Source organism: Fusarium coffeatum (assembly GCF_003316985.1).
Source record: "Fusarium coffeatum strain FIESC_28 chromosome Unknown BRIP53273_contig_321, whole genome shotgun sequence".
Taxonomy (NCBI): Eukaryota; Fungi; Ascomycota; class Sordariomycetes; order Hypocreales; family Nectriaceae; genus Fusarium; species Fusarium coffeatum.
Genome location: NW_022158110.1, coordinates 42200 through 55867, shown reverse-complemented (window position 1 = coordinate 55867; position 13668 = coordinate 42200). Strand labels below are relative to the sequence as shown.

Here is a 13668-nt window from a genome sequence, read left to right as displayed (position 1 = left end):
GGTCATATAGAGGCAATTGCATACGCGTACTGCCCCAGAGTTACAGCAATGATTCCAATCATTTATTTTACAAAGTGGACGGGCTTCATTGATTACAGCGGTGCTAGGTACCGTCAGATCTGGATGATGTCTTTGTACAGTCACTGTGGCCTTGGTAGAGGCTGAGAGGGAGCCCTAGACTGCAGTTAGACCATCGCCTCGGAGAGAATCGAGAGTTCGAGACACATCAGATCGTCAGGTCATGACGCGTCGTTCTCTCTTACTCTCTCACTCTTCCCCTGCCACTGGAACAGCTTTGCGATATGCGGTGACAGCCACGGCATGTGTCTCTTCTGCATGGCCTGCTTACCATTGCCGTTTTACGAGGGAGGTGCTGCAGTGTTGCATGCAACCGTCTGCACTAAAGTTTGGTACCTTGAATTCTTGTTCGAGACTAGCTGAGCATCTAAAAGCACCTTGTGTAGCTGGGTTTGATGCTAAAGTAGGTAGCTTAATATGTAGAATTTTTTGGCCGACATCGTCGTAAGCCTAAAAGCTACGCCATTATCAAAAGTCAGTCAGTAAGTTAACCCTCATCCACTTTGTTCGGATGGATGTCGTGCTGTACCGGTATCCATTACACCCGCATAAACCTGGTCTCGACCAAAAGCCAAGAACAAGAACCCTTCATGGGTCTTGAAGTGGTGCTATTGATGTCCTGCCACGTCCTCTTGATAACCTAGTCTCCATGCTCGTGCAGCAATAGACGGAATAAATAGTCTATCTTATCTTGTCTTACTCTGATAGCGTGAGCTGTGCTGTGCTGTGCTTTGATGCTCTGTCGTGTAAGCGAACCTCAGGTTAAAGTCAGACCAAGCTGAGAGTACGTAAATGGAGGACCCTTTCATTGTACTCCGTAGGCCTCTCAGCAATTGTTGGAGGACAAAGGTCATCTTGACGTTTATCCACGGATGCTTCGCCCCTGTTTTATCTCGTGTTAGGTGGCTCCCACACACCATCTTTTGCTTCCATCGTAGTGTACAGTACAGTAACAGAAGAGTATCCATACGGGTACCTACAAAAAAACACAAGTTCAACTTTATCAATTGTACTGTAAATGTAACCTAAACAAGCCAGCTCAGCCACAATTAGGGTTGTGGTTCTAAATCTCGATGCTCCTCTACATCGGGCCTTTGTCCCAACTGGCTTGGCTGCTTGCACAAACGCCATTCAATTGCATTCGCTTTTTTTTTTGGTGAAAAACCTGCTATTAGCGTTTATGCAGAGCAAAAGCCCCCCAACGAATAGACTTGTTTAGTTTCTTGGCTATCTAGTCTACGCAGGAGGCATTAAACCTGGCCTGCCATTTCTTTGGGAGTTGCGATTTGGTATTGGAGTGGTCGGTCTGTTGCCAGCCACCATGATAAATTACTGCGTACTTTGCAGAGGGTAGACAGTAGACACTCTGGGTGTCAATTCTCTTGTTTCTAGAAGGGATCACTAACCTAGTAGTCGTTTTGGTCAGGGACCCCATGGGCAGTCAATCAACTAACGCTCAACCTTGCAATGCGACTTTTCTTATCTCGTCGAGTTCCCCATTCGAGAACATGCAAATGGTACATCTTCCCGATAACTAGAGAAGCCTCATTAAAAACCCTGACCGACACTAGAGCAAAAGTAATAAAGATAGCCGATCACTGCCATATTGAAATCTCCTCTGGGCCAAATTAGGTTCAGCGTTTTGCAAGCCATGGGCCACGGCAGTAACCGTCTGTAGCTGACGAATATCAGCTTTGTGATGGAAGTTAATGAATAACCATACATAATAAGCTGCTGCTCTGCCTTGTTTCGTTTCCATCCCTCCTCTTACTGAAACGCACTTGTTGAAAGGGAGGGATGGATGCTGAACCTTCCAAAGGTCCAATGCCTTGGATCAATACAGTAGACGAGGCAGTGCTTGAGACTGAATCAACCCAGGAGCATGAACTCAAAATGTCTATATCAGCCATACACATGGTTTTCCATGGCCGATCCTTCCGGCTGGGCTGCAAAAGAGATGCATACTACCGCAACCCATGCAATATTGTTTTCTTGTTATTGTAACACTCCAGCGCTGACCCTGGCTTCCTTGGCCTGCAGCTATTCTGCATATTATTGGCTTACCAGCAAGTTCTTTGCAGACTACAGCGGCCAATATAGCCCGGGAGTTGATCATCTATGACCTCTTCATCGGTTTCAATAGATGCCTAGCGGTTCTATTGTCATATCATAACTTCCAGCATGTCAGATGGTTAATTTTAATGACCTTCTTTGTTCTTATCAGTGAGCTGAAAGCACTTCGCTATGTAGCAAACAAAGTACTGGTACACAAGACACAAAACTTAATTATGGTGGCTGTTGGGAGATTCATCTCTGCATCGTCTTCTCCGTGTAGCCAATAAGAGACTTCGCTTTTGGCGTGGATAGTTCGCAACTTCGATATCACGGCATTTTATATACCGTATATGCAATATCCATATGCTGTAAGACTGCAGATGAAACATATCACCTGGATTCAAATTTCTTTTGAGCACCGTCACAATGGTTTCATTTCTCCGACCAAGGTCCTTAGATTTAACTCGACGGATAAGCTAGTCAATAACATCATGCTATAAGATCCGAAACTGGGTATACCGAGATTAACGGATGGAAGACCCAGAGTCGGATGGATGATAGCTTTATCAAAGCAGTAGATAGTTAACCCTATGGGATAATGTTTGTCGAACTAAACAGGTCCGTAACGAAGAAAGTCGACAATACAAAATAAAAGTATGAGCTGTTCCATGTCCGAAGCCCTAACGCACAATACTAGCAACTGTATTCAGCTAGTTGTCTCTTAGGACCATGGGAATGAGGAAACGCAGTGGACTTTAAGAATTATATTTACGAATTTGCTGAAAGTGCCTGTCTGCTCTCTGTACGCCCACTTCGAAGCATCATGTGCGATAGAATATGAACCTGAACATGCTTTTGTTGATGTACGACCGATAGCCCGTGACATCCAGCACTCTTCCGATAACTTGTGTTCTATGCCTACTAGCTTTCCAGAGTTATATCTACACATACAGATAAGAAGGACGCCTGTTCTTTGTTACCGGCTCCATGCTAGTCTGACGTTTACAAACATACACGCGGTCAAGATGTCTGGCAAAGAACTTGTGATCAAGCAGAGCCCTAGTGACGATATCATTTGTGCCAAAGAGGTATGCATGTGGCATCAAACTAGGCAGCCGGAGCATGATCTACGAATTCATCCAATTTACAAAACGATAATGGCAAGGAAGGTATCACGGTGCAATGACACATGGAGGCAGCCCGACGCAAGCATCCGGGCCTGTGTAGCCATCAGAGGTGGTCGCTGTGACGTCTTGGTTGTGTTGTTTCAATAGACATTTCCGATTCATCATAAGACGCCGACCATGGCTCAAAACTTCCCCGCATGAGTCAAATCACAATCCAGCTTTCAGGGACGCTGTGTACTGCCGTAATAGAGGCCCTGGACCTGGCATTTCATCGATGATTCGCTTGTACCCTATTCACGACCTTAGTTCCGAACACCGGTCTCGAATCCCAACCACCGAAAAGTGTTCCATCGCTGAAGCCCCTCCCAGTGGCATGTCCTGGGCGAGATCGATTTCCGATAACCGTTGCATGAAAGGGGAATGAAATCATCAAAACGAGTTGCTCAGGTGTGAAGAGCCTTTTTCGGGGTTGGGATTTGACGTCTTTTTGAATTCAATGCCTCAAAGCAAGGCAGTATGTTTTATCCTTGCCTCGACCAATGCAGCCAAATGAGAACCGCCCCTCACTACCAACTCCAGCCCGAAAGCCCTTTTTTTATATCGACGAAGGGTACAGCATGACACGAACGGAAGCACCGAAAGACTTGGTGGGGAGAGGAGAAGAGAACTTGGCGCGGACGACGCCAGAGTTTCCTGGATAGATGGGTTAGCCTGTGCCTCTATCACCGTGGGTCGAGTCGAGTGTAATTACCGTGAGGACGGGTGACCTTGCCCCAGATGACGCGGATCTTGGTGCCGCGGATCTCCTTCTGGCCACGGTAGACGAAAGCGACCTTCTTGCCGAGGTAGAAGCTATCACAAATTGTCAATATCCAGACCGACTAAAAAAAAATTCCCCATCTCAATGTAGACGTACTTGGCGGCGTTGGTGTCGTCAACACCCTCGATCTTGATCAGGCTGGTAGCAGGGCGGGTGGTGTGACGAGAGCGCTGGTAGCTCAGGTGACGTCCCCTAAACCATCATCGTCAGTCCAAAGTTCTATCGCATCGTTGTTGTCGTGCCCGTGGCTTGGCTTCGCGGAAGTTCGATATCGAAAAAAATGGGAGTTTGTGCTTGCAAAAGCAAGCACGGGTTTCTGATATCGCATGCGCACCAGGCTTCCTGGACAGGATGTTGTTACTCACTTGACGTATACTATTGGCAAAGTTAGCAACCAGTTCAACCAAATATCAAATAACCAAATTATCGAGTCGTCGTGTCTCGTATTTGGCGGGCAGGAGAAACTCACGTCGGTGACCGGCTTCTGAAGGCATCTTGACTGTGGTATGGCTTCCGTCCTCTCAAACAACCTGCGAGTTAGTAGTGAGAGCTGAGTGTCTTAACAAAAAGACCGTTCCGTGGGTGCGCGTCGTTTGGTGAGGTCTGGATGTGGAGGCGCCCGGCTGGTGCGCCGAATCGAAATTTGAGCCCTCTATCACGTGTTAGGGCAGTTTTGCCTCAACGCCACACTCGAGGCTGCGCCACATACCTGTCAGCCTCACCCTCACCCCGCGCTGGCTGTCTGTTGGTCATTGAGATCACCAAATTTTTGATATCATGATTGTGAGTGAGTGCATTGACTCGATGAAGAACAATCTAGAATTGAAGACATCAGGCAACACTTTGATTTGTGAATCGTCATCAGTCAAAGTTTGATCGCTGCTTTACCTACGATAGTACTTGCTCGAGACTATACACTTTGTGAACCATCGTCGTATTGTATGCTCAGCTAGCCCTGGTCGCCAATACATACTGACCATTTTGAGGCTGTCTTCAGCTTGTCTGGTGACAGATGAGTAAGAGGTTCTCAACAAAACCTTTCGACCACATGCGTCGTATTTGGACAAGAGAGCTTTCGTATCCTGCAGTAAAAATTCCCTCAAGAGCAATTGACAACCCTTGATCAAAGAGATTGGCTTCAACAATTACATGGAGCACCTCAGCTAGCCTTTTACCTTTTCCGCCCCAATAGCTTCTTGATGAAGCTTCGAGGTTTAGATCCGACACCGGGGAGGGGTTGGTGCGGATATCATGATGGATCCTAGCATTGAGGCAGTTCGGAATTTGGTGTCCGAGCAAGACGCAGGTCAGACACTGAGCTCATAGAGATCTTAAAGCCAGGGAACTCCAGGGAAAGAAAAAAGTTAATTTGGAATCTTGTTTTGATAGAGAGCATCCGATGATTTTCTTCTTTCAAATATTCCTTATCGTATGTTCACAAGATTTGGACATATCGGTATATCCCATAGTGAGGGTAGATTGGGAACAGGGAGTATAACTGAGTTGAACAATTGAGCATCAGGCGTCATTTATTTCAGGGTTGAGTGTGATAATTTAGTTGGTGTGCAACGCAACAAACTTATCTGATCACTAGAATCCTCGGCAGAGCTGACCTTGGAGTTGTTGAGTTGACGTGATATGGACCGGGGGTCTGTCTATGGTGGACCTTGGTTGGCAAGTTGAAGCGCTGCAAGTCACAGACTTTCCATCACTAACTATGGAGAAGACCTTGAGACACCGCGGTTGCGCCGCGAGACCAGATCGCTGTATGCGTGTTTGCCGCCGAGTTACGAGGTCGCGAGCACCAATTGAGGGTCTGTGTAGGCGTCATGACTTTGTGTTAAATGCTCGTTTCATGAGTGACCTATGATGATACAAGATTCAGACACGTCTCAAGAATTTTTGGAAACGTAAAACAGTAGTACAGTAAGCGATCGACCCCGAAAGGCGTGGCATGGTATGTTAGACTCGGCCGCCGCATTCATCGCAACGGAGGATATCCCGCCTCCAAGCGGCAAGATGGCCGACATCTTTGGCCGTTCCGTCAGCCAGGTCGTCTTGATAATCAAGTCGCGCCTGGGCCGAGTGGATCTCAAGGTGTAGTCTATGCCGTCCCGTCCCTGTTGCGTTGCGTTGCGTTGGGGTGCGGCAGAATGAGAATACTGTACTAGGCTCGAGCTCAGGCTCAAGCTGTAGTCCTGGTTACCCTGGGTAAGTCAGGGACCGCCACCACCGCCGAAGTCTACCTATCGTTGCCAGGACTCGGTGAGTGAGAGCGAGTGATGGATGCCCCGGGCGAGCCGGAGAAGCTGACAAAGATGTTTAGTTGGAGAAGCAACGTGCTTCGTAATGCTCACTACACAGACCATATTGTTTTGTTAAACCGTTAATCACGGTCTCAATGTGTGACGTCGAGTTCAATGGGTTAGGCAATGAATTACAAAGAGGATAGATACTGTACAGCAGAGAAGGGAGAGCCGATACTTATTAACGGTGACCGACTACCAACTAAGCTACCTTGTTGATGATGATACATACAAAAAAGTGTTTAGCAAGGTGTGGAAACACCATACGTCAAGTCCACGACAGATCCAGTCAGACTCCAAAAGCACGGAGACGATTCGGCCGCTTGCGTTTAAGCCAGGTCTCCGCGTCTAAGGTGAGGTACTAACAGTACCCTTTTGTAGAGTTATTTTATACAGGCACCTCAAATTCAGGCAAAATAGAAGGTAACAATCCCGGACATAGAATCGCCGAGGACGGGAGCTTGCAGAGTGGTACAGTAGTAGGTACCGAGACCCTGACGCATTGGGGTTTACGGTTCTGAGTCGTCTACCTCCAAGTGCTCTAACAAACATTGGATCTCATCACCACCACAACCGCCAATCTTCAGTATGCGGTCAACCAAAATTCTTCATGTACCATAAGGTAATGTGGACTAACAAAGTGTGTAATCTATTCATGAGGTAAAGTGGAGGTTATCAAGAAAAAAGTACCCAGAAGACAGCAACACTTTTTTATCCATCCATACCCATCTGGATCCCATCCATGGATCCTTTACCCACCCACTCTTCTGTTCTGTTAGGGACCTACTGCATCATAGCCCCGTAGCTCACGCAGGGACCCAATCAATGGCTGATTTGCTAGCTCCCCCAGCTGCTGTTTCTGCCACTGGACTGGACTGAACTGGGCTGCTCCCGCTGGTTTGGGGGCATTTGGATGCTCCCGTCGTCATAAAACCGTCGAAGCCGCAAAACCTCGTCACCTCTTCCATTCCCATTCCCATTCCCATTTCTCAGATCCTTTCTCCCTCCCATTTGATCCTCTTCCTGCTCCCGTGTTGCTACTCAACTTTCAATTCCCTCATATACTAAACCGCAACAATGGATCCGTGAGTGTTCCCTCTTTCCATATCCCAACCCCACCATGGAACTGCATCTGCGCTCTAGCTACACCTCCGAGCTATCATGCTCGCGCTGAGCGGTTTGCGATGCGATCGCGTTTTCGCGGCCTGCAGTACCCGACCGCAGCATAAAAAATATCCGTTACTGACAAAATACTCTATACAGATGCATGGAACTCAAGCAGAACACGACAATTGTCGTGCTCGGCGCTTCTGGTGATCTGGCGAAAAAGAAGACGGTGGGGAGCTCCCCTCATAGCCCCTCATACTCTGTTGTGCTTGAAACTAACATGTCTGTTTTCGCTCCATGATAGTACCCTGCACTGTTCGGTCTTGTAAGTGAAATCGTCATGTCTATTGAGCGCTTTCACCCAGCTGACACTTTCCAAGTACCGAAACCAGTTCCTTCCCAAGGATGTCAAGATTGTCGGATATGCCCGTACCAAGATGGACCACGATGAATACATTCGACGCATCAAGTCATACATCAAGACCCCCACAAAGGAGATTGAGCAGCAACTCGAAGACTTCGCCGGTCTCTGCACCTACGTTTCTGGCCAGTACGACAAGGATGAGTCCTTCCAAGGCCTCGAGCAGCACCTCCAGGAGGTTGAGCAGGGTCGCCCTGAGAACCACCGCCTCTTCTACATGGCGCTTCCCCCCAGTGTTTTCACCATTGTTTCTCAGCACCTCAAGAAGAACTGCTACCCCAAGAACGGTGTTGCGCGTGTAATTGTACGTGAAACAATACTCTCATCCTGTTGTCAATTGATGGCTGACAAGCTCAATAGGTCGAGAAGCCTTTCGGTAAGGATCTTGCCAGCTCTCGCGAACTTCAAAAGTCCCTCGAGCCCGACTGGAACGAGCAGGAGTTGTTCCGAATCGACCACTACCTTGGCAAGGAGATGGTCAAGAACATTCTAATCCTTAGATTTGGTAACTCTTTCCTCGGCGCTACATGGAACCGACACCACATCGACAACGTTCAAATCACTTTCAAGGAGCCTTTCGGCACTGAGGGCCGAGGTGGCTACTTCGACGAGTTTGGCATCGTCCGTGACGTTATGCAGAACCATCTTCTCCAGGTTCTCACCCTCTTGGCTATGGAGCGACCCATTTCCTTCAACGCTGAGGATATCCGTGACGAAAAGGTCCGCGTCCTCCGCGCCATCCCTGCCATTGAGCCCAAGAACGTCATTATTGGCCAGTACGGCAAGTCTCTTGACGGTAGCAAGCCCGCCTACCGCGAGGACGACACTGTTCCCCAGGACTCTCGATGCCCCACCTTCTGCGCGCTGGTCGCCTACATTAAGAACGAGCGCTGGGACGGTGTGCCTTTCATCATGAAGGCCGGAAAGGCCCTTAACGAGCAGAAGACCGAGATCCGAATCCAGTTCAAGGATGTCACATCGGGTATCTTTAAGGATATTCCCCGAAACGAGCTTGTTATGCGTATCCAGCCCAACGAGAGTGTTTATATCAAGATGAACTCCAAGCTTCCTGGTCTCAGCATGCAGACTGTTGTCACCGAGCTTGATCTGACCTACCGAAGACGATTCTCCGACCTTAAGATCCCCGAGGCCTACGAGTCGCTCGTACTTGATTGCTTGAAGGGCGACCAATCCAACTTTGTTCGTGATGACGAGCTTGACGCCAGCTGGCGCATCTTCACCCCCATCCTCCACTACTTGGACGACAACAAGGAGATTATTCCCATGGAGTATCCTTATGGTATGTTTCCAAGATTGCCCTGATCGAGCTTTGCTAACAGAATTTTCAGGCTCTCGTGGCCCTGCTGTCCTGGACGACTTTACCTCTTCTTATGGCTACAAATTCAGTGACGCTGCTGGCTACCAATGGCCAACAACCAACGCTGCTGCTGCCCCCAACAAGTTGTAAGTGTCGACTTGCATCCTGTAGGCTTACCTGGGTGCGAAATTACAAGTTGTACAAGTTGCTGACCTTTATCAAAGTTAATGACGCCTCCCACACGATGAGAGTCACGACCGATTTCGGACTATGATATCCCGAGCCCAAAGAGGCGAAAAAAAAAAACAATTGAATGATTTCTATATAAATAACTATGGGAACAACGGGGACGTTGGCAATATAATGAAAGTCAATTGCTTCTGTGGATTATTAGACGCGTCCACGTAGGAGGCTTTGCTCATGGCTTTATGATTTGCTCGAGTAGATGAGAATTTCAATAACAACTTGAATCGATTCCATTTCCAATTTGCAACAAACAGATGCATGCTGTCATTACTTGCCTCATCATTTTTGTGTTTATCCCTGTCAATATCTCTTTGTAGTCAAAGTCTAGACCCTGAACGCCACATCCGTCCGGAAGACGGAGAGGAGAGGCCCGAATGACATATAGGTGGTGCATAAATACTGTCAGGTCATTATATAATCATATGTTTAAGGAGCATGCAAGAATAAAGAACTCTCAAGAATCATACAGCACTTAGAATAGATCAAAGAATCATTCGAGAAAGAAATCCTAATACAAAGAACATCAATCATCTTCTTTGACAAATCATAGAGCCTGTCACCTTTGCCTGCCTAAATTGAAAGTGGATTGTGCATCGTTGTGCAAGATCTTTGTGCTGACTTGTGCACTGCCTATCACATGACCAGGCGTCTCCAGTGAACGCCCAAACGCAGCGCAACAATCAAGATTCCTTTAATGGTGACCAGCTAGACTCCTGCGCCGACGATAAACACGACTCTGAAAGACGGCGCCTCCATACGAACCTAGACTTGCGGCGACAGAGTCTCCTACGTATGACTTGCGCGCATCATTTCGCATGACCTGGCCGGTCTTCTGTCGTTACTCCAGCGCCTCTCGAAGTCTTCTCGCCTAGACGATCCGCCCTCACATCATCAACAACAACCACCGCCACGCCCTTATCGCACTCCCTCCAGCATGAGCGATCCTGCCGGCGAAATAGTCCACATCACACAGGGCTACATACCACTCTCAAAGGTCCTTACGCGCCTCGCGCAATCGACACACAATGCGCTCCAAGACCAGATTGCCGCTCTGGCAAAGATGCCTGTGCCCGCTGCCGCCATGAACGGAAACTCGACGACACCGAATAGCGACGTTGAGGATGCATCGGGCGAAAATATTGCCAAAAAGACATCGATATTAAATTTCGCGATGAGGGAGCATAGAAAATGGGTCAAGGCGCTTGTTATTACAGAATGGAGCCGAAAGGCTGATATGGTCAGCAAACTGATTGATCTGAGGTTCCACCTTCAAGGACAAGAGGTTCTGTTCACTGGAGCTCTGGATGTTATGGGTCATGTCAAGAGGGATTTGACTTTTGCGCGAATGCCAAGTCCTGATTTGAAAACAGCCCTCCAAGTCTTGTCAACTGGAGAGGCTGCATGGATGCCCGACGTGAGTATTGCGCATCGTCGAAGCATGCTGGTTTAAACTGACTTTCCAATTAGCTTTCCTATATCGAACCACCTCCTTTGACAAGAGAGGAACAGATCCAGTGGATGAGCGATGTCAACACTCAATTATCGTTACGGCTGAATCTCGAGGACTTCGACAAGATACCATACCACTTCAGAAACTACGAGATCAATTCGGGACGCGTCACATTTAGAGTACCTGGAGAATTCGAGGTGGATCTTACCATCGCAGACGAGGATTTTGAAAAGCAGTTCTGGTTCATCGACTTCCGATTTGCTTTCCATCCGGCAGTATCATCAATCCCTGAAGGTCTTAAGAACTACCTGGAGGGCCATGTAAACGATATTTTAAGTAAGGACGGACTGCTCGGTTGTTATCAGTTTCTTCACGAACTGGTCCTTACTCACAAGCTCAACGAACTCAAGAGACAGGCGAGTCAAATGAGCAAGGGCTCATGGACAGGCACACTCAAGGTGGAACCTTTGAACAGAGCTCTGGCTGTTCAGTACTGGACTTCTCGAACGCAACCGGGTGGCCCCAAGAGCTGGGTCTTGGTTGCTGTCAGTACTGGGAAAAAAGCAAACGGTCAAACCGACCCCAAGTCATCCAGTCACTTGACAGCGAAATGGTATCGGGACAACAAGGAGGTTAAGGACGTGGTTATCACTTTCGACAGCGACAATCTGTCGGCAGAGGCACTTATAAAAACGGTCATCGGACGCCATATCGACTTCCTTCTGGGCAGCATACACACCAAATTGTTGTCTTTTCCCCGATTTAAAAACCGCGAAGCGTCTTTGGCCTTGCACTCGTCCCAAGAAGACCCGGCTGATTCATCTCTAACCATGGAAGTTGGTTTCAAGGATCGCGTAACCCTACTCATCGAGCCGACAACTGGTGTTTTTGCTGTCAAACCTCATTCGAAATTTACCTTTGACAAAGAGAATCAGCTTAATAGTGGAAACAATCCAGCTGAAGACGGTGCAGCATGTCTGGAGAATGTAAGGTGCGCAGTTGTAGAAGATGAGTTAAGCCGCCGAGGAAGCACGGCAGGTTGGAGTATCAAGAAGAATCCCTTAAACAACGACCAGCTGAAAGCTCTTACCAATACCCGCGAATGGACAAGGACCATATGGCTCCACAGAGCTGGATGGGGGCCAAACTGGTTTGTTATGGTTCTGCTGAGTCCAGGCGGGGATGTTTGGTGGCTTGTTGATACGTAAGTTGAGGCTGGTGCCCTTCAATCTGCTGACCTTTACTGACTTGATCGATAGGAATAGTAGTCCTTCTGGTCACGTACCTCGGTTATCATCAAAGCTTCCCCTCAACAGGGGCTTTCCTCGCCTTGATGATGAGTTCTGGAATAACCTGACCCTGTTCGCAAGTGCCATGATTGCTCAAATGGTGGATCAACGAGAGCTTCATAAACAGAACATCAAATTCAAACCTCATGGATCGAACAACTGGTCTCTTCCGCAACAAGTACGACTCCCAACTCTTGAGATCGCACTCTCGGGAATCTTTCCGTCCATGGTGTTTGAGAACGCTGAAAAGGACAGCCCCAGGACTGCAGGTGGATCCAGCAGCAACGCCGAGTCTGTCAAATCAGGTTCTGTCGTGCAGTCTGCCACTGGATCAGGCATTTCTACCAAACAACCTTGGGCGAACGACATCATCTCGGTCAGGTTCAGGGGAGTTCAGCCGGCAGAGGAGGCATCTACTGGTTATGAAAGCATTAAATCTGAAGGCGACAAATCAGAAAAACCTTTCATTTGCGTTTCTGATGCCATTATCAAGGTTCGAAGGCCAGCCAAGTTCAACATGCTCAAGAGCCACATGGTTGGTCGCGATGTCTCGTGGAACGCTGGATCAGGCGAGTTCTGCTTGCGGATGCGTTCAAACATTGGGCAGTCTATGTTGGAGAACCTGAAGGCTCGCGTCAAAGCCGTCGATAGGTTCGTCAGTTTCTTCGAGTCGATGGACCAGGCGAGAGAGTCAATCGCGGCCGAGTCTGTGAGCTTGAAGGAGGTCACCTTCTCTTATGGACCTCTGGCATCAGAGGCTAGTACCGATGCACAGCCCTCACGACTTTGGAGGATAACCCTCGACTTGTCCCAAAAGGATATCGACCTTATTATAGAAGAACCTAATCCTCATCTTCCGGTCACCGATTTAATGCAAAAGCTTGTCAATGGCGCTAATGGCATCGGGGCTCTGATGAACTGGCTTCCTGAGTCCCTGCCAGCCCTGGAAGCGATTAAGAAAATAAGAGAGACGTGGAAGGATATTGAAGCCCGTAATCAAGGGCAGTTCAGATTCGTAATGGATTCGGTGGATGAGATGTCGATTCATTACTCCGTCACAGGCACTGGTCCCGGGAACCAGCCTCTCCACCGCGACATCACGTTTCTTGCTCATGTCAAGCATAGACGGGGCGAGCCATGGTGGCACATCATGCGCAAGTCCGTCAACATCAATTTTGCGCCACATGATGAATTTACGAGCGCACTCAAGCCTGTATGGGAAGCCAGGGGAGAAAAATGGACTGGCCTTGTTACAGGCGCGGCTGGCAGACCACAAGACGGCATTGCTAATCTTCTTTTTGCTATTGATGAAGCTATTCGGCCATTGGCTGGCTCATCCTTCCAAAACAATTCAGAGTATGTCGTCTTGGATTAGGAGGGCCATGAGACTATACCAGGTTTTGATTTTTACTGAGTTTGGAGTTGTAGGGGACTTTTATTAGACCAGCGGC

General features: G+C 48.2%; 3 protein-coding genes across 3 annotated transcripts; 2 read left to right on the top strand and 1 right to left on the bottom strand.

Moving 5' to 3' along the window:
- Positions 1 to 3855: 3855 nt before the first annotated feature.
- Positions 3856 to 4574, bottom strand: FIESC28_10553 (uncharacterized protein; the record flags this gene model as incomplete). The annotated part of the gene is made up of 5 exons (XM_031164684.1): positions 3856 to 3953; positions 4012 to 4112; positions 4177 to 4272; positions 4446 to 4455; positions 4550 to 4574. 5 exons carry the CDS (start codon positions 4572 to 4574, stop codon positions 3856 to 3858), a joined length of 330 nt encoding a protein of 109 aa, XP_031011248.1.
- A 2889-nt stretch (positions 4575 to 7463) lies between these two features.
- On the top strand, positions 7464 to 9460 carry FIESC28_10552 (uncharacterized protein; the record flags this gene model as incomplete). The annotated part of the gene is made up of 7 exons (XM_031164683.1): positions 7464 to 7471; positions 7650 to 7722; positions 7798 to 7818; positions 7874 to 8218; positions 8275 to 9214; positions 9264 to 9378; positions 9457 to 9460. The coding sequence occupies 7 exons, from the start codon at positions 7464 to 7466 to the stop codon at positions 9458 to 9460; spliced, it is 1506 nt and encodes a 501-aa protein (XP_031011247.1).
- A 952-nt stretch (positions 9461 to 10412) lies between these two features.
- Positions 10413 to 13592, top strand: FIESC28_10551 (uncharacterized protein; the record flags this gene model as incomplete). Its single annotated transcript, XM_031164682.1, has 3 exons — positions 10413 to 10892; positions 10946 to 12132; positions 12188 to 13592. The coding sequence occupies 3 exons, from the start codon at positions 10413 to 10415 to the stop codon at positions 13590 to 13592; spliced, it is 3072 nt and encodes a 1023-aa protein (XP_031011246.1).
- Positions 13593 to 13668: the final 76 nt, after the last annotated feature.